The sequence below is a fragment of the Perognathus longimembris genome, chromosome 17 (genome assembly GCF_023159225.1).
Source record: "Perognathus longimembris pacificus isolate PPM17 chromosome 17, ASM2315922v1, whole genome shotgun sequence".
NCBI classification, from domain to species: domain Eukaryota; kingdom Metazoa; phylum Chordata; class Mammalia; order Rodentia; family Heteromyidae; genus Perognathus; species Perognathus longimembris.
In genome coordinates this window covers 19,590,263-19,614,325 of record NC_063177.1, presented here as the reverse complement: position 1 = coordinate 19,614,325, position 24,063 = coordinate 19,590,263, and the positions used below count along the sequence as shown (strand labels likewise).

Below are 24,063 nucleotides of genomic sequence, written 5' to 3'. Positions count from 1 at the left end.
GAAGGAAGGGCAGACAGCCCTGGCTCTGGATGTAGCAGGAGGTAGAGAGGAACATATGAACCTTTCCCAGGCCAAGGGGCTAAGTTGCCTCTTCTCTGACCTCATTTGCCCTTTTGCCCTTAGTAAGATCCAGTGAACTTGAAGAAATACATTAAATATACTTTATTTAAATAGCATTACACATAGTTGACTTTATGCCAACAATCCTAATGTTGAGGTAAGCAGGTATTGTAGGTAAATAAAACTAAGCAGAATCCAGCTTTCAGTCTCTTTGCTATGTCCATGCTGGTCTTGAACTCCTGGACTCAAGCAGTACTCATGACTCAGCCTCTGGAGTAGCTGGAATTATAAATGTCCACTACCATGCCCAGCTATTTTCAGTTTCTTAGCTTAGAAACTCTAGCAGCCCTTGTAGCTCCTTGCAACTCCTCACCACCTCTGGGATGGACAGTAAAGTCTGTAAAGAGAAGACAAAGCAAGCCTAAATAAAGCACAAAGCTCCCAGCCCCAGGGATACACATTAAAAGGGGTAAATACAGAAGCCACAGAGAAGCCTGCAGTTGGGAGTTAAGCCAGTTCTCAGCACAGGCAAGGAACCAGAGCTATGACCATCAGGACATCCTTGGGCCAGGTACCTTAGTCCTGTCACCTCCCTCCCTATCCTTTACCTCATAAATATGCTGTACAATGTCATCTAGTTTCTTTAACTCTGTGTCAGAGCGCCGTAGGTTCTCCTCCAGGATATTCCTCTAGAAAACAAATAGGTTTCATAAGTCCTATTCCTAGAAGAACAGCACAGTTTGGTAGGATAGAGGCAATGTGGCTTACTTATGGAAGTAGGAAATGGCCCTAGCAGAGCACAGAAATCCTTACGTGACTCTGGTACTTGACCACAAGGTTTGCTTTCTCATTTTTCATCTCCAGGAACATCAGCCTCAGCTTGTCAACCTATAGATATATCCATATTCATAGAGGCACAGGCTGGGGTTCCCTACACCACTAGTTGCCCAGCTCCTCTGTTAACTCCGAGTCACCTCCTGTGAGAGACACACTTTCTCTTGGATCCAGTTAGCGACTGTGGACTGAGAGGTGGGGTCCAGCTGGCCTGCCAGGGTCTCCTGCAGCACTTTAGTCTCTGTCTCTGCATGCCGAAGTAAGCGGGTAAGCTGGGTCACCTCCTCTCTGAGACTCTGGGGGTGAGAACAGAGGTATTGATAGCCTTCTTACCACTTGTGGTGGATAAAGGTAGAGTAGGGTATTCAGTTCTCATGTTTGAGACTGGCAACCATGGGCACAGAAGGAAGACAGGCATCATGGGAACATACTATGAGCTCTCCACTCTTGTCTATCTGTTCTAGGATCTTCTCATTCTGCTTCTGTATCACTTCCTGGAGCTCCTTTTCATTCTGTGAGGGAAAGGGATGTGAAAGGACATTGAAGGAGAGCTGGTTTCTTTGTAGCTCTTACCAGAAGTAGAAGAGAATGAATGCCCCCTTCGTGCCTAGTCCTGGTAGGACTACTTGATACCAGTTCTTCCTCCAAGGCCAAATTAGACAAGGTACACCTCAATGTTGAGATAGCTCCTGACTTCTCTCCTAGTTCTGCCTGGGAACACAGGCTAGCCCAGAACTGATTCTCCCAATATGTGAAATATCTGACCCCAGGAAGGGCAAAACTAGGGCAATGGTTGGAAAATCCTTACCACCCAGATTCCCAGAGAGACAATGGGTCCCAGTGGACCAATAGAGCTGCCCCAGTTCTTTACCGCCCCACTTCTAGGCCCCTCCTCTACCTTGTAGCGCAAGCACAAGGCCTGGTTCAGCTTCTCTATGTCAGCTTCCTTGGCCTTCTGGGCTTCCTGATGTTCTTCTTCCTGGGCCTGAAGCCTGGCCTGCAGATGATAACTAGGAGAAGGGAGAATTCTGCATCCAGCCTTTGGCATAAAGGATTCTCTCATTCCCCTGGACATTAAAACTACACCCCACTCACATTTTTTGTTGAAGAAACCCAATGGCTTCTTCTTTAGATTCTTGCAGCAGAGAACACAGGCTCTCCAGTTCAAGGAGGGTAGTGCTCATTTTTTCTAGGCTACTCTCTAGGTCAGGTGTCTCTGAAAGAGAAAGTTCTAGATAGAGGTACAGGCCCTTCAACCTTGAAGAAAGGAGTATATAGACATCATTTCCATAACTCTTACCTATGTTCCCCACCCGTAGAATCTGAATATCCAGAACATTACAGATCCCAAAAGGCACAAATAAAATGAGCCAAGTAGAATTGAGGTTTTTAGAGCAAAGAACTTATCACTGCTTTTGTCTTTACTTATCTTTACCAGATTTTCTAGAAATGAGGCAGGGTCCCTGGAGCCCATCCTAACCTGTAGGCTGAAGGGAAACCGTGGATGTCACTCGGGTGAAAGCACTTGTGTCACTTCCAACCAAAGACACAGGAGCAGGTTCCGGCTCTAAAACAAGATAAAACAAAAAACAACCAATTACTATGAGTGAGGGGTCCCGCCAGTAGCCCAGTCAGAACCAAAACCAACACTGGAGGAGATAGATGAATCTGATGGTAGACACCTTCACTGGTGATGATGTCAGGAGCAGGATCAGAGCCCTCCCACCCCCAAATCCTAGCATCTTTAACCTTCATCTGCTGCTGCTGTCAAGGTATTTCCCAACAAGGCACTGTCATTAGGCTCAGGGTGTTCCTGGGTGAGAACACAGTCTGTGCTCAGCAGAAGGGTCTCCAGTTTAGTCTAAAGACAAAGGAGAGGGGGAAAAATTAGCTGCTCTTCAGAGTGATTTCCTGAGCACCCAGCACTCCCAGTCATTTCTTCCAAAGCCCTTTTCTACCTTCTACCTCACCCACACATGGCGGCATGTGCCCTCCCTCCTTCCCTCCCTCCCTCTCTCTCTCCCTCCCTTCCTTCCTACCTTTTCCTTTAAGCCAGTACTGGGGCTTGAACTCAGGGGCCTGGGTGTGTTCCCTTAGCTTTTTCACTCAAAACCAGTGCTCTATCACTTGAGCCACTTTTCTACCCAGACTGGCTTTGAACCATGATCCTCAGAGCTCAGCCTCTTGAGTAGCTAGCTAGGATTACAAGCATTAGCCATCAGCTCCTAGCTTTTAATGCTTTCTCGTTAACTCCACCAGTACCTTTCCCAGAACAATTACTAACACAGTAATACTTTAAAAATAAAATAAACAGCCGGCTAGGTTAGAGTGAAGGAAGTGGTGACATTGTCCAGAAAAAGAAATATACTCATTACCTGATTTATGAAATGGTAAACCCTCTGCAAAATACCTTAACAGTAACAATAAAATTACATTAAAAAATAAATAACAAATAGCCAGGATACCATTCTGCCAAAATTCTTATAATTTGGTCACCACTGGCAGCCTTACTTTTAATGGCAATGGATACTATCTAGCTCTTGTTTACCTGGCTTATTTAATACTAAGGACTATATTGTTTTAGAAACTTCTTTTTTCTTTCAGGTCATGACTACCCCTTAGAGATAGGCCTTATATGCTTCTGGTTATTTCTTCTCTCAGCCCTCAGGTCCTTCCTTAACCCTTGGCACCCATGGGTTCCGTTTTTGGCCCTCTTTTCACTCTAATCCATTTATCCATTTCCCGGACAGCCTGGCCTCCAGAGCTCCACAAAAGCACCCACTGCAAACTTCCACATGAATGACTCTTCAATCTGCCTCTAAATTGGACTCTTTCCCAGTCTCTAGGCCCAAAGACTAACTGCTTGCAAAAAAAAGTACCCCCAGAATGTTCCACAGTCCACAGGAAACTTAGAATGTAGAAGAATACTGAGTTCACTATTTTCTCTGCCCCACTCTATCAAAAAATATGTTTCTACCTATATTTACTGTTCCAGAGCAGAACAGTCAGCAAATGATGGCCCCTGGGCCAAGTCTAGCCTGACAACTGTTTTTGCAAATGTGTTATTTGGAAAATAGCCATACTCACTCATTTACATACTGTGAATGGCTGATTTTTTTTTTCAATACTGCAGTTTGAACTCAGGGCTTCCTAGGTAGGTGATCTACTACTTGAATGACTCTGGAAGCCCTTTTTTTGTTTGTTTGTTTTTTAGGTGGCACTGAAATCTGAACTCAAAGCCTTGTACTTGGTAGGCTTGTACTCTACCACTTGAACCATGCCTCCAGCCCTATTCTTCACTTTTGTGTATGTGTTGGTCCTAGGATTTGAACTCAGGGGCTAGGGACTACCCCCGAGTTTCTTTTGCTCAAACCTAGCACTTGAGCCACTGAGCCACAGCTCTACTTCCAACTTTTCAGTAGTTTATTAGAGATAAGACTCTCATGGACTTTGCTGCACAGGCTGTTTTGAACCATAGTCCTCAGATCTCAGCCTCCTGATTAATTAGGTGTGAGCCAGCAACACCCAACTCTTCACTGTTTTTTTGTGGGGTTTTTTTGGCCAGTCCTGGGGCTTGAACTTAGGGGTCTGGGCACTGTCCCTGAGCTTCTTTTTGCTCAAAGCTAGTACTCTACCACTTGAGCCACAGCACTACTTCCCACTTTTCCTGTTTATTTGGTGCTGAGGAATCGAACTCAGGGCTTCATGCATGCTAGGCAAGCACTCTACCACTAAGCTATATTCCTAGCCCCTCTCTGGTTATTTCTGAGATAAGGCACCACTTTATGCTCAGGCTGGACTGGACTTCAATCCTCCTATTTGTACTTCCCTGCATAGCTGGAATTACAGTCCAGTACCACCATGCCCAGCTGCTGTTCTTCTCCTGTAGATGGGATGACAGGCACATGCCACCATATACCCAGTCATTGATTAAAATGTAGTCTCTAGAACTTATTGTCTAGGCCAGTGTTCAATTATGATCCTCCAGATAGCGTCTAAAGTAGCTAGGATTAGCTTCTTCCTTTGGTGGATCTACTGACTTTGACCTATAGACTTCTAACTTCAAGAGTATCCAAGGTTACCTCATTTGAAAGGACATTCTAACTCTCTTTTTTTTTTGGGGGGGGGGGGGTGGGCAGTCCTGGGGCTTGGACTCAGGGCCTGAGCACTGTCCCTGGCTTCTTTTTGCTCAAGGCTAGCACTCTGCCACTTGAGCCACAGCGCCACTTCTGGCCATTTTCTGTATATGTGGTGCTGGGGAATTGAACCCAGGGCCTCATGTATATGAGGCAAGCACTCTTGCCACTAGGCCATATCCCCAGCCCCTAACTCTCCATGGTAGAACTGATCCTCCTTTCTCTGAGTTCCCATAGTGGTTTATGACCTCCACTATGATCATAAGTCAAGAAAAGCTGAATGCTGGTAGCTCACGCCTGTCATCCTAGCTACTTAGAATGCTGAGAGCTAAGGATTGAAGTTCAAAGCCAGCCCAGGCAGAAAAGTTCTTGAGGGGGCTGGGGATATGGCCTAGTGGCAAGAGAGCTTGCCTCGTATACATGAGGCCCTGGGTTCGATTCCCCAGCACCACATATACAGAAAACGGCCAGAAGTGGCGCTGTGGCTCAAGTGGCAGAGTGCTAGCCTTGAGCAAAAGGAAGCCAGGGACAGTGCTCAGGCCCTGAGTCCAAGGCCCAGGACTGGCCAAAAAGAAAAGAAAAGAAAAGTTCTTGAGACTCTTATCTCCAATGAACTACTCAAAAAAGGCAGAAGTGGCACTGTGGCTCAAGTGGTAGAGTGCTAGCCTTGGGCACAGAGAGGCTCAGGGATAGTACCCAAGCCCTGAGTTGAAGCCCCAGACCAGCAAAATTTAAAACAAAACAAAAAAGTCAAGATAATAACTTCATATCTGTCTGTCTTCCTGCTAGCCTATACACTGGAATTTTCTGTGCTCAGCACTCAATTAGGAACAAGGGTCAAGATCTGGGTTGTACCTTTCACTGTGGAATAAGCTAATTAACTCTGTCTACTGAAAGAGAGCAACCACTTATTGTTCAGCATATACTCCAGGGAAGCTAAAGAAGCAAGGCTAAATTTATGCTTTCTTTTAAACATTGTCTAGTTGAAGAGATCAGCTCTCCAAGGAAAACTAATATAAGTGGAAAAGAAGAATAAGTGTGTGAGGAATACACTTTTATAAATAGATTGGGGTCGCTGGATACACATACAAAGAGATCACTGAGTCCATTTGATTTGGGAACATTTCAAAGGCAGGATTTTAATAGAAAAAGGAAAGGATTTTCCAGTTTGAAAATAGAAGAGAACATCCTGGGGCCAGGAATGAATGGGGTTGGTGTGTATGGGGTGCAGTCCAATTAGCGGGAGTAAAATGGAGGTAGGATGAAGATTTGAGTGACAGGCTGAAGAGGCCCTGTAGGTAAGGGAACATTACTGAATTCAATGAAATGGAACAAGAATATGGTTTTAGTCTGGGCACTGGTGGCTCATGCCTGTAATCCTAGCTACTCAGGAGGCTGAGATCTGAGGATCACAGTTCAAAGCCAGCCTGGGCAGGCTAATTAACTGCCAGAAAACCAGAAGTGGCACTATGGCTCAAAGTGGTAGAGGCAGAGTGAGCAAAAGGAGCTCAGGGACAGCAACCACGCCCATGACCAAAAAAAAAAAAAAAAAAAAACCCAATATGGTTTTAGGAATACCATTCCATATAATAAAGATACAATGGGAAGAAAAGGAATCCTTCTTCTCTTCTCCAGGATCCTACCTTCTCCTTTAATTGTGTCTGCAGGAAGAGGCTCAGGTGCTGTAGTTGATCAGTCAGCAACCCTAGCCTTTGGGAATACTGGTGTGCCTTCTCCAAGGCTTGTTCTTGTTTCTCTGCTATGGTTCTAGTCAAGTCAGCCCTGAAATAAGAAACCAGGCAGATGAGGTTACCTTCTCTGAACACTTCTGCCAAATTCCCCACCACCAATGAGAAAAACAAAGCTGGGATCCAGTGGTTCATGTCTATAATCCTAGCTACTCAGGAGGATGAGATGTGAGGATCAAGGTTCAAAGCCAACATGGGCAGCAGACAAAGCTGAAAGATTCTTAGCTCTAATTAACTAGCAAGAAGCCAAAAATGGAGGTATGGTCAAGTGATAGAGTGCTAGCCTAGAATGAAAAAGCCAAGCAAGAGCAGGAAGCCTTGAATTCAAGCCCCAGTACTGGCACCAAAAAAAAAAAAAAAAAGGGAAAAAAGGCCTAACATAGTCCTCTTGGAGACTCTGGTTTCTAGACTTTTTCTTAGGGAGAAGCACCTGTGGGGAGCACAGGTAGGCAGAAGTCTTACTTCAGGTTCTCTACAGTGTCCTTGAGGTTCTCACACTGCAGGCTGCGCTCCCGGAGCACGTCCAGCGTCGTTTTCAACTGACACTCAACCTGGCCCAACTCTAGGTGAGCAACTTGACTCTCTTGGTCTGCAAACTGCCAAGATGGGTCAAAGAAGGAAAGGAGCAAGAGAGAAAGGGAGGGAAAAAAAGAGTTCAAGTGGAGAAACTTAGAGCTCTGAGGACCAGAGGCCTTTTCTAATCCAGTCTCAAACTTCACCTCCATACTACCTATTCCCCAAGCCCAATTCCTTACCTCCAGGGTCTCCTTCAGGTCCTGTACTTCCTTGGCCAAGACAGCCTTCTGTTGCTGCAGTTCTGCCTTTATTTGTCTTAGTGCCATCTCTTCCTTTTGCCATCTGCCAGAGACCTTAATTAAATTAGATCCCATCTGATCCCACATGCTGGGTGTCTATTGCCACAATAACCTGACAGGGACTCACTGAGCAGCCTGCTCCTCATTGCTCTGGGTTAGTTGGTGCAGCAACTCATCCTTCATGGCCAGGTCCTGGGCACAATGGGCATGCTGACTCTGTAGTTCTTTTAGCTGGCTGTCTGTGCTGGCTAGAATCTGCAGCTGTGCCTGGAGATCTAGATCAACAGTATCCTTATTAAACCATGAGATTACTAGGCCAGAAATCTCCCATAATTTTGTGGTAAAGTAAGTGCTCTAGAGCATTTCCCAGTTCTATTAACACTGCAAGCCTTAGCAGGCTCAACGACTTGCATTCCTGTATACTCACAAACACGCACCTGTTGCTAGGCAACTGTTCTCCAACTTCAGTTGTTCTAATTGGCCTTTACACTCTTCTAAATGGATAGAAACTTGTTCCAGCTCCCTGGAAATCTAGGAAGAAAACATAGTTTTCTTTCTATAGTTCCTCCTGAGTGAAGAATCCTAAGACAGAGTGCAATTTTCTGGACAAGAGAACAAATACCTTATTCTTGGGCAGCCACAAGGCAGAAAATAAAGCTGATCCTCAGGAAAAATAGACCAGAAGAAAAATTGCTGATATAAAGATAGTGCTGAAGAGCAAAGGAAACAACTGGGTTCAAGCCATCTTGGAGCCACGGGAACTGGCTGGTATCCAAACCCAGGGCAGAAAGAAGACAAGACAGAGAATAATGGTATCACGCAGTTGGAAAGGCCTCTGCCAAAGGAAGAAACCAATCCTAGGCAGTCCCACTCTTGGTCTCTACCTGCTGCTTCTCCTCAATTGCAGTATCACGTTCCTGCAGGGCCTGCCGGCTCTTGGCTGTGACTTTCTCTGTGAGTTGCCGAGACCGACCAAGCAAAGCTGTCCATGTCACATACTACCAGGGAGGAAGTAAGTAGGTCAGCAGAGCACACTTGAGGCAAGGCTCCTACCAGGGCTGGCAGAGGAGAGTGAGGGAGCAGTTAGGATGGCCCCAAATACTCACATCCAGCTGCATGGACGTCCAGTCCTGCTGCAAGGTAGTCGTCAGACTCACCACCTGCTGAGCCAGCTCCTCTTGCTCTGTATGAAGCCCTACCTACAAAGGAAGGAGCATGGATGGAGGCAGGTGAGTGGAAGTCTGTGACCATCTTCCCAGGGGAGCTGCATGGACCTGTTGGATCTGGATCTCCTGTACAAGGGCTCTGAATTACCAGTTGGGTCTGGGCCTCCTGTAGAAGGGCTCTGAATTCTTGCATGGATGTCAAATCCTGTTGCAGGTGGCTGATGCGCTGGGTGGCATGTGCACAGAAAACCTCCAGCACTGTTTCTGCCTGGTTAGAAAAGATGTTGCAAGGACATTATAGGTAACAGAGGAAATGATGCACAGTCATAATCAGCCAACATAATCATCTAATATCTAGATAGTTTGGGGGGGTGTTGTTGTTTTTGTTTGTTATTATTGTGGTTCTAGAGATGGAACCCAGGGCCTTTGCACATACTAAACTTGTATTTTACCACTTGAGTTATCTCCAGCCCTTTTTCTTTTGTTTTTTCAGACAAGGTCTTGTTGGCTGGGCATGTGGCTTAAGTGGCAGAGCACCTATTTAGCAATTTTGGGGGCCTGAGTTCAAACCTAGCACCACCAAAAAAAAAAAAAAAAAAAAAGAAAAGAAAAAGAAAGAAATACATACTGTCTTTTCCTGGGCAGATTTTAAACTTTTTTGTTTGTTTTGGGTTTTTAAGTGGTACTGGGGTTTGAACTCAGGACCTTATGATCTTGCTTGGCATTTTCAATTAAACCTGGTACTCTATCACTTGAGCCACAGCTCCACTTCCCACTTTTTTGATGGCTAACTGGAGATAAGTGTCAGACTTTTCTTTTCAGCTGGTTTAGAACCTTGATCATCAGATCTCAGTCTCCTGAGTAACTAGAATTACAGACATGAGCCACCAGTGCCTGGTGAGATTTTTTTTTTCCATGTGTATGTGTATGCAAGTCCTGGGGCTTGAACTCACAGCCTGAGCGCTGTCCCTGAGCTTTTTTTGTTCAAGGCTAGCACTCTGGCATTTAAACCATAGCTCCAGTTCCAGACTTTTGGTGGTTAATTAATAAGTCTCATGGACTTTCCTGCCTGGATTGGCTTTGAACCAAAATCCTCAGATCTCAGCCTCCTAACTAGGATTTACAAGTGTGAGACACCAGTGCCTCCACCTCTGAGTAGTTGAGATTACAGACCAAACTTGACTCCCTGTAGTTTACTTCTTCATTCCCAGGCCATCCATTTATGTCTCAAGTGTACTAGTACAGGAACTATGAAGTGGAAATCTCCCACATCACCATAACAAACACTCAGCACCTTACCGCGTCTTTTCCTTTGAGGGCCATTTCCTCTCCACGCTTTGCCTCCTCTCTTTCTGTTATGAGGCTTTGGAACTTTGCCCTCAACTTCTTCATCATATCATAACAACAAGAGACCAGGGTTTCTGTACGTTGAGACTACAAGGTAAGAACAATCAGATACAGAGTTTGGCTTCTTTTCTGGGCTCTCTGCCTCACCAAGAAGCTTCCACCTTCACCTGCACACTGCTTACCTCCTGACTCACAGTCATTCTGTCTTCTTTGTCATGCAACAGGGACAGGTGAAGCAAGGATATCAGCTCTTTAGAGGCTAGCACCCACGATTGCTGTGGAGGGCAAGATGGCTGGGCTAGATCAAATCATCACAATGCAAAAAGGGCACTAGAGAGAAAAGCTTACCAACTCTAATGGTAAGTTCCCAATAAGGAAAAGAAGTTCTTCTACCATGGTTCATTTATCATGGTAGTAAATGGTAATCCTCAGTCATGGTGAGGATTACCATTTATTAATCACCTAAGATTCTTTTTAATTTTTCTTTTCTATGATGGTTACTGGGGATAAACTCAGAGCCTAAGTGTTGTCCCTGAATTTCTTTGTTCAAGGATTGTGCTCTAGCCCTTCAGCCACAGCTCCATTTCTGGCATCTGACTGTAATGGGAGGTTAAGAGTCTCAAAGACTCTTTTCTGCCCAGGCTGGCTTCAAATTGTGATCCCCAGATCTCAGCCTACTGAGCAGCTAGGATTATAGGCTTGAACCACTGGCACTCAGCTAGGATTCTCCATTTTTTATTTTCATAGGTGACCCATATGGTAGTATAAGGTCAAACAACACTTACCATGATGTTCCTGGTCTCCTCCAGGACCTCTCTAATCTTCTGGCTCTCTTGAAGATGTTGAGGCTTCTTAATTACCTAGCCAAGGAAATAAGAGTTGCTTCTTTCAGGTAGACAACATATACTAACAGTCCCTCATTCTCTATCCCTGCAGGTTGTTATAGAAACTCTTCCTTTCAGAAGGAAGATCCTCTGGATCTCCACCTCCAGGGTACTTGGAATTATAGATGTGAGCCACTATGCTCTGTGTGTGTGTGTGTGTGTGTGTGTGTGTGTGTGTGTGTGTGTGTTTTGCTGGTGATGAAACACTGGGCCTACCAAAATATGGAAACAACCCAGATGCCCCTCCACAGATGAATGGATCCAAAAAATATGGTACCTATACACAATGGAATACTACATAGCGATTAGGAATGGTGAAATATTGTTATTCGCAGGGAAATGATCAGAACTCGAACAAATAATGTTGAGCGAGACAAGCCTAGAACACAGAAAACAAAGGGGCATGATCTCCCTGATATATGACTTAAGAAAGGGAAACGCAGGGGCTGGGGATATGGCCTAGTGGCAAGAGTGCTTGCCTTGTATACATGAGGCCCTGGGTTCAATTCCCCAGCACCACATATACAGAAAACGGCCAGAAGTGGCGCTGTGGCTCAAGTGGCAGAGTGCTAGCCTTGAGCAAAAAGAAGCCAGGGACAGTGCTCAGGCCCTGAGTCCAAGCCCCAGGACTGGCCAAAAAAAAAAAAGAAAGGGAGACGGAGAGACAGTAGAGACCAGGTCTGTGAAACCAAAAACTGCTTGTCAAATGGTATTTCCCACAGGATTGGGGCAGCGACCCAACAGTATGTAACTAAAACCAAACAACTACTCAACATATAAAGGGCAAAAATTGACCTCTCAGTGGAATACAATAGCTCAAAAGCTATGTATGTACGTTCATATAAGACTACTGTCAACATATTGTCTAATATCGACATTACATTTAAAGCCCTAGGCAAATTTTCTTGGGTTTGGCCACGTGGCTACTGTATATGTTCTTGATACATTGTATATTGTATATATGTCTACCTGACCTAGAGAAGGGAAAGAAAAACAGGGCGTAAGATATCACAAGAAATGTACACACTGCCCTACTATGTAACTGTACCCTTTTTGCACAACACCTTGTCAAAAAAAATTGTGTTCAATTAATAAATAAATTAAATTTAAAAAAACCCAAAAAACTCAAGGACAGAGCCCAGGTCCTGAGTTCAAGTCCCAGGACTTGCACAGAAGGAAGGAAGGAAGGAAGGAAGGAAGGAAGGAAGGAAGGAAGGGAGGGAGGGAGGGAGGGAGGGAGGGAGGGAGGGAGGGAGGGAGGGAGGGAGGGAGGGAGGGAAGGAGGGAGGGAGGGAGGGAGGGAGGGAGGGAGGGAGGGAGGGAGGGAGGGAAGAAGGAAGGAAGGAAGGAAGGAAGGAAGGAAGGAAGGAAGGAAGGGAGGGAGGGAGGGAGGGAGGGAGGGAGGGAGGGAGGGAGGGAGGGAGGGAGGGAAGGAGGGAGGGAGGGAGGGAGGGAGGGAGGGAGGGAGGGAGGGAGGGAAGGAAGGAAGGAAGGAAGGAAGGAAGGAAGGAAGGAAGGAAGGAAGGAAAGGAGAGAGGAACCCAAAGATTCTCAATGTTTGCATATTTATTTTTAAAAAAATAATGGCCATGCTCATGACCTCTGCCCCCTGCTGGGCCTTCCTAAAAGCTGAAGTATTAAAAAAAAAATCTTAAAACCAAAAAAATTTTTTTAATTAAAAAAAAAGAAATGTACACACTGCCCTGTGCATGAAACTGTAACCTTTCTGCATATCACTCTGACAATAAAGAAATGGAAAAGAAAAAAAAAAAAAAAAAAAGAAAACACTGGGCCTAGCCAGGTGCCAGTGGCTCATACCTGTAATCCTAGCTACTCAGGAGGCTCAGATCTGAGGACTGTGGTTCAAATCTAGCCTGGGCAGAAAAAGTCCATGAGATTCTTATCTCCAGTTAACCACCAAAAAAAGCTGAAAGTGGAAGAGTGCTGGCCTTGAGTAAAAAAGTTCAGGGATAGTGTCTAAGCCATGAGTTCAAACCCTATGACGGACACAGACACACACACCAGGGTCTCATGCATGTTAGGCAAGCATTCAGCTATACTCCCACACTCCTACCCCAATATTAACCTTCCTAAATTGTTTTTGTTGTTGTTTTTGGTCATGGGGATTGAACTCAGGGGGACCTCGGCACTGCCTGAGCTTTTGTGCTCAAAACTAGTGCTCTACCACATTGAGCCACAGCTCTACTTTCGCTTTTTAGGTGGTTAACTAGAGATAAGAGTCTCACAGTCTTATTTGCCCAGGCTGGGTTTGAACTGTGATCCTCAGATCTCAGCCTCCTGAGTAGCTAGGATTACAGGAATGAACCACCAGTGCCTGGGCTCTAATCTTCCTTAATATTCAACAGTAATCAGTAATTTCTATTTTCCTAAATTGTCAATTATATAAAATCAGATAAAAAAAAATCTTAGTATGGATCAGCGAATGATACGCAAATTCATGAAGTGTTTTTCTTTTTTGCCAGTCTTGGGGCTTGAACTCAGGGCCTGAGCACTGCCCCTGGCTTCTATTTGCTAAAAGCAAGCACTCTGCCACTTGAATCACAGTGCCACTTCTGGCTTTTTTCTGTTTAGATGATGCAAAGGAATCGAACCCAGGGTCTCATGTATATGAGGCAAGCACTCTACCATTAGGCCATCCATATTCCCAGCCCCGCTTTTTTTTTTTTTTTAATCTTAGTATAGGGCTGGGAATGTGGCTTAGTGGTAGAGTGCTTGCCTTGCATACATAAAGCCCTGCGTTCGACTCCTCAGTATCATGTAAACAGAAAAAACCAGAAGTGGCGCTGTGGCTCAAGAGGTAGAGTGCTAGCCTTCAGCAAAAGAAGCTCAGGGACAGTGCCAGGCCCTGAGTTCAAGCCCCAGGACACACACGGATACACACACACACACACACACACACACACACACACACATCTTAGTATGAAGATAGGCTTGGTGCCATATGCCTATAATCCCAGCACTTGGAAGGATGGCTAAGGCAGGAGGATCACTAGTAGAAGGTGAGCCTGGGTTACATGTTGAGATTCTATTTCAAAACAAACAAAAAAGCTACTTGGGGGGCAGAGATAGGAGAATCAAGGTTCAAGATCAGTTCAAACAAAAGGTCTAGACTCTATCTCAACCAATGGTTGGGTACAGTGGTATGCTGTGTCACCTGTGTCACCTGTGTTCCCGGTGACAAGAGAAACTCAAGTAGGAGGATTGCAGCCTAGGCTGGCCAAGGCATCAAGCAAGACCCCACTTCAAAAATAATCACTGAAGGCTGGGAATATGGCCTAGTGGTAAAGTGCTTGCCTCGTATACATGAAGCCCTGGGTTCGATTCCTTAGCACCACATGTATAGAAAAAAGCCGGAAATGGCACACTGTGGCTCAAGTGGTAGAGTGCTAGCCTTGAGCAAAAAAAAGCCAGGGACAGTGCTCAGGCCCTGAGTCCATGCCCCAGGACTGGCAACAAAAACAAAACAAATAAACAAAAATAATCAATGGAAAAAAAAATGTCTTAAATGGTACAGCTCCCGCTTATCAAACATGTACTGCCAAAAAGAATTTTTTTTTTTTTTTAAGTAAGAGAAAAGCAGGAGTCTTCATTACTGCTGAAAGACAGCCATTGTGTCTCAGGACTAGCAGTGCTGAGTCACCAGGCTATGACAGTGTGGACTGAAGGTGGCAGTCACCCCAACCTCAGATCTGAGAGTGTCTCTCTCCCTCCCCCCAGCAAAGCAGTGGTCATTATCTCCTGCATCGTGCAGGAAGGCACGGAGCAGTCCACCAGCCCCGGCTAGGCACGCACACTGCTCAGAGCTGTGCAGTCAGGCAGGTGATGAGATGAATGTGATGGAGGCAGCCGAGCGGTAAGGACGCGCATGGTGAAGGGAAATGGCTAAGGGAGATGTCATTTCCCCTGCTGTTTCCACTTCAGCAGCCTCCAACAGGACCTGGCAAGCAAGCTTGGGGGGGGTGGGGGGGGGAAAGGATAGAAAGCAGATGCAGGAGTGGGGAAATGAGGTCAAGGACAAGAGGGGAAAAAATACCAAGATAACCCAAGAGAGAAACTGAGCAGCTAGAGGAATAAGCAGCCAGGATTTGGGGCAAAAGGAAAAGTCATTACTTTGAGGACATTTTCAACCCAAATGAGATCTATGGGCATTGCTTAGCAATAGCCACTTATTATTTCTATAGCCATAATGCTGACTAAGGCTCTTAATTCTTTCCCCGGACCCCATTCCGTTCCTCCCCAGGCCTGTGTTGTCTCAGTTGCAGTCCTCTAGAACAGTGGTCTTAAAACGGGTTTTCCTCTTAAGCTCAGTGCTGGTAGCTTGGAACCCTAGCTATTCAGAAAGCTAAGATCTGAGGGTCAAAGACTGAAGCCAGCCCAGGGCAGAAAAGTCTGTGGGATTCTTGTCTTTAATTAACCAGCCCAAAACTAGACTTTCAGCTGTGACTCAAGTGGTAGAACACCAGCCTTGAGCAGAAAAGCTACATATTTGACACTTTTTAAATATCAGAAAAGAAAGGTGAGTGTTAGTGACTCATAACTCTAATCTTAGCTACTCAGGAGGCTGAGATCTGAGGATCACAGTTCAAAGCCAGCCCAGAGAGGGAAGTCTGTGAGACACTTATCTCCAACTACCAGAAAAACCCACACAATGGTGCTGTGCCTCAAGTGGTAGAGCACTAGCCTTGACTGAAAAAACTCAGGCAAGGGTCCAGGCCCAGAGTTTAAGCCCAAGGATTACTGCCCCCAAGACCCCTCCCCCCCAAGAAAAAAATTCCCCTTTTATAGACATAAATTTTCTTGCCATCCCTTTCTCTCTGAATCTTTTTTCCCCCATCAGTCATGGGGCTTAAATTAAGGTCCTGAGTGCTATTCATGAGCTCTTCAGCTCAAGGCTAGCACTTTGCCACTTGAACCACAGTGCCACTTCCATTTTTCTGGTGGTTAATTGGAGAGAAGAGTCTCATGGGCTTTCCTGCCCAGGATGGCTTTGAACTGTGATCCTCAGATCTCAGCCTCAAGAGCAGCTAGGATTACCACCGGTGAACCACCGGTGCCGGGCCATGAATTTATATCTTTATTCCTCTCTAAATATCATTCAAAGGTCTGGGGTGTAGCTCAGTGACACAGAATGTTTATCTGGCATGCATGAGGCCCTGAGTTCAATCCTTAATACCATTTGAGAAACAAAAAAGGAATTCCACCTTAATGTAATAATTTAACTTACTGGGGTTTGGGACTCAGGGCCTGAGCACTGTCCCTGGCTTCTTTTTGCTCAGGGCTAGTACTCTAGCTCTTAAGCCATCGCGCCACTTCTGGCTTTTCTATATATGTGGTGCTGGGGAATCGAACCCAGGGCTTCATGTATACAAGGCAAGAACTCTACCACTAGGCCATATTCCCAGCCCATAATTTAACATTTTTTAACTATATCATTCACCAACATTTCTGTGACAGAAAGATCATCTAATTTAAATTACAATTTCTTGCTGGGAATGTGGCTTAGTGGCAAGGGTGCTTGCCTAGCATGCACAAAGCCCTGGGTTGATTCCTCAGCACCAAATAAACAGAAAAGGCCAGAAGTGGCGCTGTGGCTCAAGTGGGAGAGTGCTAGCCTTGATCAAAAAGAAGCCAGGGACAGTGCTCAGGCCCTGAGTCCATAATCCAGGACTGGAAAAATAAATAAATAAATTATTTTAAGTTCCTTTGATCAGAGGACTTTAAATGAAAAATAAATCTTTTGGATGTATAGATATTTTCAACATCCAAAAGAACACTACATATTACTCATTGCAATAATACAACTTGGTGAGTGTATGTGTGTGTGTATGTGTGTGCACGCCTGCTGCTGGTGCCTGAACTCAGGACCAAGGGTCTCTCCCTTTATTTACTCAAAGCTGGTGCTGTACAACTTGAGCCACACCTCCACTTCAGCTTTTTAGTGGTTAATTGGAGATCAGAGTGGTCTCTTGGACTTTTCTGCCCAGGCTGGCTTTGAACCTGAGATCCTCAGATCTCAGCCTCCCGAGTAGCTAGCAATACAGTATGAGCCACCAGCACCCAGCTATTATAACTTTTAATAAAAATCCTAGACATATCTAGTAAATTTTATTGAGATTTTATTTATATGTAGATATCTGTAACCTGCATATAAAAACATGACTCGGTAAAAATTCCTGTTTTCCACTGAGAAAACTTCACAGTAATCATGGGACTCAATAGGAATAAAAGGAAATGAGGGCATGCCAAACAATTCTAGGAACTCCTTTGGAATTAAGTGGCAAAACTCTTAGTAAACTATCATCAAAAATGTTTCATGATGGGCCTGGGAATATGGCCTAGTGGTAGAGTGCTTGCCTCGTACACATGAAGCCTTAGGTTCAATTCCTCTGCACCACATATATAGAAAAAGCCAGAAGTGGTGCTGTGGCTCAAGTGGCAGAGTGCTAGCCTTGTGCAAAAAGAAGCCAGGGACAATGCTCAGGCCCTGAGTTTGAGCCCTAGGACTGGCAAAAAATAAATAAAATAAAATAAAAATTGAGGGTTGGAAGTATGGCTCAAAAGGTAGAGTGCCTGCCATGAACAAGCAAGCTGATAGAGCACAAGGCCCCTAAAAGCTCAAACTCCGGTACTGGCATAAAGAAAAAAGAATGCTTTTGGAAGATGAAGGCCTAGAGACTGGTTCCTTTAAAACTTTCATAGTGGGCTGGGAATATGGCCTAGTGGCAAGAGTGCTTGCCTCATATACATGAGGCCCTGGGTTCAATTCCCCAGCACCACATATACAGAAAATGGCCAGAAGTGGCGCTGTGGCTCAAGTGGTAGAGTGCTGGCCTTGAGCAAAAAGAAGCCAGGGACAGTGCTCAGGCCCTGAGTTCAAGCCCAGGACTGGCAAAAAAAAAAAAAAAAAAAAAAAAAAAACTTTCATAGTTACACTCCCTTGGAAAGTCAAGGGTATGTCAAGACTTGAAGCATTTTTCCAGACCCTCAGCCTTTACAAATAGTCTAAGAATGAAGGAGGGACGTCCCCTTTGCCCCTGGCAGTTGATCAGCTTCCATTTGGAGGAAGGGGCCATTGGGGTCATGCGAGCCTTGGGAAATAGCTACTTACCCTTCGAGGACTGGTACTAGTATCAGTCTGGGTGCTACTGTCCCTGGCTTCTGGGTGAGAGACAATCAGGTGACTCTTGCAGGCCTGCAGCTGGCAGGAGAGAATTTCCAGAAGGCCAAGAGAGCTCAGTAGGTTACTTTCCAGGTCAGGTCGAGACAAGGTAGTCAGATCTGGAGGACAACGACTGCAACGAGAGAAAAACTTAAGAAAAAAAAGGGGGGTGGGGAGGGACGCAAAGGGATGGGAATAGATCCCCAAGACATTGATTGAGGCTCCTGCATCACAAGGAGTCACTTACCCCCATAGGAACCGCTTTGTCTCTGAAGTACTGGCCTTGGTGCCCTTGGCCCCCTCTGTGTGACACTCATGTGTACACTTTTCCTGTGGTGCTGGAGGAGTAAACCAGGTTCCCACAGAGCAGGTAGAAAGAGGGCTATTGCTAACGGCAGCATCCTGAAGCACAGGGGGAAGAGATAAGCTTTGGCGGAGATTTTCTAGCATGACTGAGGTATTTACACCTTTTTCTAGCCAGGCCAGTGGGGACATCCAAGTTTCGGAATCACAGCCGAGAAACCTTCCAGTATCTTCTACTGCTGGATTTGGACCTGCCTGGGATTCCATTTCTACTGGATTTAGTGTCAGGCATGAAGATGGAACATCTTCCACATCTGAGATCAGTGCATGGTCCTCTGGTGTAACCTCTTCATAAAATGTAGAAAAGCTTATTTCTCTTTCCTCGGTAACTAGGCGTTCTATCATTTCCTCCCCTGGCTCCTCATGATTGACAGGGAAATCTGCTGCCCAGGTAACTGAAGGGGAAAGCCCTAGCCTGGAGGAAGACTTTGTACTTTCAGAAAGCACTAAGTCCTCAGGCACAACCTCAATCCTCTCGTCCCTCAGGCTTTCTTTGGAGTAGCCTAATGGCTGCCCAGAATAGGATTGCAGTGGATATCCAAGGAGATGGGATGAAGAATCCTGCCATGGAGGTTCTTCAGGCATAGCACCAACAGTTTCTAACAAGCTCTCCTCCATGCGGAGTGCCACCTCCTTGCTCACCAGGTCTCCTGGCTTCAAAAGTTCATTGAGAGAGCTGTTGTTTATCTCTGCTATGGTATCTGAATGGGCCTCCAGTATCATGTCTTGCTTCTGCCCTACTGGGGAGGGTGTAAGAACCATGGTCTTAACCACATAGTCATCTGCTGGGTTTACTGTTTCCGCAGATATTTTGGAAGTAGAGTCCGTTTGAGGAGTTGGCTTTACAGGCTGCTCATCTGACTCATGCTGACCAACGTCGACCCACTTTGAGGGATGGCTGGTCTGTTCTGAAGAGAAATTTGTTCTCTTGGCGTTGATAAAATCCATTGGAGATGAGTTGTTGTTGCCTTCCTGCCAAAGGAAACAAAAGTAATTGATTAAGGCAGGCAGTTCAGTTCTCAACATACAATTGTGGGTCCAAGATTCTCAAATTCAAAACAAGGAAAGAAAGCTGGGCACTGGTGGCTCACACCTATAATCCTAGCTATACTGGAGGCTAAGATCTAAGGATCTTGATTCAAAGGCAGCCTATGCAGACAAATCTACCAGACTATCTCCAGTTAACAAGCAAAAGGCTGGGAGTGAAGATATGTCTCAGGTAGTAGGAGGCCAGACATGAACAAAAAGCCAAGCAAGAGTGCCAGGCCCCAGTACCAAGAGTAGTTGTGAGGGGTAGGGTGGAAGAAACAAGGGAAAAGTTCTCACTAGCTCTGGTCAAGTGAGAACTTTATTAATAATTGTTGCTTACTACACAGAACCAACAGTAGGGAAAGAAAACCGAGGAAGCTATTTTGGATCCTCTTAAGTGAACCAGTTCTACAGTATAAACAGCTCAGAATATCTAATCATGTCATGGGAGCAAGTCATGGTGTGATTTTGCTCTTCATTCTTAACTCCAACTAACTTTGAAAGGAACTAGTAGGAAGGGGTTCACAAGGTGTGAGTGATTCTCAAGAGCTGTGAGAATCTAGAGCTGGCACAGACATTAATGAAATAGAGCTGGAGTGTAGCTCAGTGTCAGCGTACTTGCCCAGTATGCAGACAGCCCAGGAATCCATTCCCCACATTACAAAAAAAAAAAAAAAAAGGAGGTGTGAGTCAAAAAAGAAAAAGGAATATAATCCCAGCTACCGAGGAGGCTGAGATCTGAGGATTGAGGTTCAAAGCCAGTCTGGGCAGGAGACATTTATCTCCAAGGATCACCAAAAAGCTGCAAGAAATGATAGAGTACCAGCCTTGAGCAAAAAAAGCTCAGGGGCAGCACCCTAAGTTCAGGACAGGCCCCAAGTTCAAATTTCAGTACTGGCAACACACACATACACACAAAGAAGAGAATCTTCAGATTTCAGAAGTAATAATAACTGTGCATCATATTTGACCATGAGCTTTGTAGAAAACAGGGCAAACCCCATACTTTCTCATTAGAAAGAGAAAAGAATAGCAATTTCTTTAGAAAGGCAATTTTCTCGGGTAGTTAATCTCTACAAAATGTCCTGAGGAACATCATAGACATGACAGTCAGTCTTCTTCCTTGACAAGTTAACTTTTGGAATTCTTTGTTTTGTTTTGTTTTTGGCCAGTCCTAAGGGCTTGGAACAAAGGGTCTGGGCACTGTCCCTGGCTTCTTTTTGCTCAAGGCTAGCACTCTACCTCTTGAGCCACAACACCACTTCCAGCTTTTTCTGCTTATGTGGTGCTGAGGAATGGAAGCCAGGGCTTCATGCATGCTAGCAATATTCCCAGCCCCGACTTTTGGGGTTCTTGTTTTGTTTTGTTGACAGTCCTAGGGCTTGGATTCAGGGCCCAGGCACTGCCCTTGGGCACTGTCCCTGAGTTTTTTGCTTACAGCTTGTGCTCTACCACTTGAGCCACGGCTCCCCTTTCAGTTTTGGGTTGTTAATTGGCAATAAGAGTCTTATAGACTTTTGCAATTCTCAGATCTCAGCCTCATGACTGTATTACAGGCACTAGCCACTGGCAGCCAGGCTGACAAGTTTTTGAAGTAATTGAAAGCAATTTGTACATGGCTGCTTCGCTCAAGACTTAAGACAAAAGCGGGATTCCACAAGTTTAAACTAAGGTGATCCAAACAGCCTGCCTTCCACTGGTATAACGGATCCCAGGAGAGTTTTAACTACTTCATGGCATGGATGGATACTGACTTACTATTGTAGTAGATAGACCTCCTCATAAGTGAGCCCATATTTGAGGAAGACCACTAGTAGGGTACAAGTATTTCTCAGTAATTGGTAAATCTGACAGGGGAAGAGATTTAAAAAAAAAACAACAACCAAAAACCTCTAATAGCCAAATAGAGGTTCCGATTGTCAGAGGATTTTCTTTAGCCACCCTGGGGCAGCTCTCTGTTGGCCTGAATAGCTGTAAATAGATGTCACTGATGTGGAAGACTTCATTACCACTCTTAATTATGTTCCAGGCCTGGCCCTCTGTTCCTCTGAGCTGTAACCTGGGCAAACAGCCCAGTAGAGAAGCTGTCCAGACGAATCTCACCTGCAGCCCCAGCTTTCTCAGTGATGGGGTGAGCGACGAGCACATAGGCGGCCCTTCTCCTGAGGTGGTGAGGGCACCAGGCTGGAGGATAATTTCTCGGAGAGGGGTTCTCATAGCTGGTTTTGCCTGAGAAGGAACGCGAGAAGAAAGTGAGGAAGCCTGGGCTCACCCCAGCCCGCCCTTCCTCATTTCCCAAGAAATCCAATCCCGCCGCAGCTGCTAGGTGAACCTAAGACTGCACCCTTCCGCAGCGCCCCCCGCGTCCCGCCCCAGCAGCCCCAGCCCGTCTTGCAAAAGCTTTCCCACTCACCGGCTGCGGCGAAGGCGACAGGCCTAGGTTGAGTGTTTTCACCCGCCACATCTTCAACACTGAAAGCAAGTCGATCACCTCCCAAACCAAATCAGGTTCGCCATGCTCACCCGCCGTCTGTATTTGAACCTGCTCCGAGCTCCCGGATTGGCTGCAGAGCCGCGGTGCGTCTGCTCTGCGAGTCCGCTGGGACCCCGCCCCCGGGACGGGCGAGACCACGCCTGGACACGCCCCAGCAGGAGGCCCCGCCCCTATGCGGGCGGGACTGTGACTGGTCCTGCCCCCTGAGCTTTCCTCTGTCGACATTAGATCCTCAGCCCTTCCTGCTCTCTACCGAGCCTAGCAGGTTATCGACTCGGCCTGGCACGTCTGCCTTGTGTTCTCACAACACCGAAGACACCGCAGGTAGCTGGAAAGTTGAATCTGTCCCTCCCCTGCTTCCGGGGGACCAGCCTCACACCCTATTAGAGTTGCCCCCAAAATAGCCTGGCCTCTGGAGGCGTCAGGTTTCCCTTAGTTACACCCGTGTTGGGTTTTTTGTTGTGGCTGTTTTTAATTCAGGGCCTAGCTGTGGTTCCCACTTCAGCCACAGCTCTACTTCCTGCTTTTTTTGTTGTTGGTCGTGGGGCTTGAACTGGGCCTGGGCACTGTCCCCGAGCTCTTCAGCTTAAGGCTAGGCCTCTACATCAAACCCCTGTCCATGGAAATAAGTTAATATGTACTGAACATTTATTGTGTCCGTAGTGCTATTCCAAGTGCTTTATGTATACTAATTTATCTAATCCTTGGAAGAAACTATGAAGTTGGGCTAGAGGCAGGTCCCTAGTAGTAGAGTGCTTGTTTAGCAAGTGAAGCTTTCCCACTAAAGTACTTCCTATGTATACACATATATTCATCTTTATATATAGGCATCTTTATGTATATCTATATCCTGTAAGTGAAGATGAATTGACTCAATGTAGTTTACCCAACATCCTACATAGTAAATGACAAGCTTCCAACCCACACTACCAATTACTAAGTTATCCTTTCTTGAATTCATTCCCCTGTGTGTGTGTGGGGCATCTGTTTATTGAAACTTTTTCCCCCTTATTTTTGGTTGGTTGTGAGGCTTGAACTCAGAGCCTGGATGCTATCCCTGAGCCTCTTTGTGCTCAAAGCTAGTGCTCTACCACTTGAGCAACAGTGCCATCTCAGGTTTCTGAGTGGTTAATTACAAATAAGCAACTCACAGGAACTTTTCTGCCTGGGATGGCTTGGAACCTCAACCCTCAGATCTCAGCCTCCCGAGTAGCTAGAATTACAGGAGTGCGCCATCGGCACCTGGATTTCTCCTATTTTTTTGTGCCCATACTGGGGCATGAGCTCAGGACACTGGCACTCTCAGCTTGCTTTCCCCCCTTCCCCCCCCCCCACTTACACAACACCTCCACTTCTGGCTTTTTGATGGTTAAATGGGAGATTATGGATTTTTCTCTCCAGACTGGCTTCAAACCATGACCCTCAGGATATCAGCCTTCTGAGTAGCTAGGATTAGACGTAAGCCACCAGCATCTGGTTTCATTATTTTCACTGCCTAGATCAGTTTTGGACCTCAATCCTCTAAACCTAGGGCTCCTGCATAGCTGCCACCAGATTGAATTTATTTGTTGAGCTGAAAAGATCTTGTAACTTTTGCTCAGGCCAGCTTCAAACCACCACCAATCTTCATCTCTGGAATAGCTGGGATTACAGGTGTGAGCTACTTAGTAGGCCTAATGCAAAACTGATTTTTCTTTTTTTTTTTTTTTGGGGGGGGGGGGCAGTCCTGGGCCTTGGACTCAGGGCCTGAGCACCATCCCTGGCTTCTTCCCGCTCAAGGCTAGCACTCTGCCACCTGAGCCACAGCGCCCCTTCTGGCCGTTTTCCATATATGTGGTGCTGGGGAATCGAACTGAGAGCTTCATGTGTAGGAGGCAAGCACTCTTGCCACTAGGCCATATTCCCAGCCCCAAAACTGATTTTCTTAAACATTTACATTTTCTTGTTTCCTAAGACTTTTAACAGTCTTGAAAGGCCAGTAAACTGATAATAAAGATCTAATTAACT

General features: G+C 45.8%; 1 protein-coding gene across 1 annotated transcript; it reads right to left on the bottom strand.

Moving 5' to 3' along the window:
• Positions 1-171: 171 nt before the first annotated feature.
• On the bottom strand, positions 172-22,153 carry Spag5 (sperm associated antigen 5). The gene is made up of 24 exons (XM_048365525.1): positions 21,976-22,153; positions 21,666-21,791; positions 18,418-19,505; positions 18,120-18,303; positions 10,892-10,966; positions 10,289-10,381; positions 10,059-10,193; positions 8,908-9,027; positions 8,700-8,792; positions 8,478-8,591; positions 8,031-8,124; positions 7,721-7,868; positions 7,534-7,636; positions 7,241-7,374; positions 6,674-6,812; positions 2,644-2,755; positions 2,375-2,461; positions 1,990-2,110; positions 1,793-1,904; positions 1,326-1,406; positions 1,035-1,190; positions 874-948; positions 669-749; positions 172-457 (listed from the first exon to the last, which is right to left on the bottom strand). Exons 1-24 carry the CDS (start codon positions 22,024-22,026, stop codon positions 386-388), a joined length of 3,594 nt encoding a protein of 1,197 aa, XP_048221482.1. The 5' UTR covers positions 22,027-22,153; the 3' UTR covers positions 172-385.
• Positions 22,154-24,063: the final 1,910 nt, after the last annotated feature.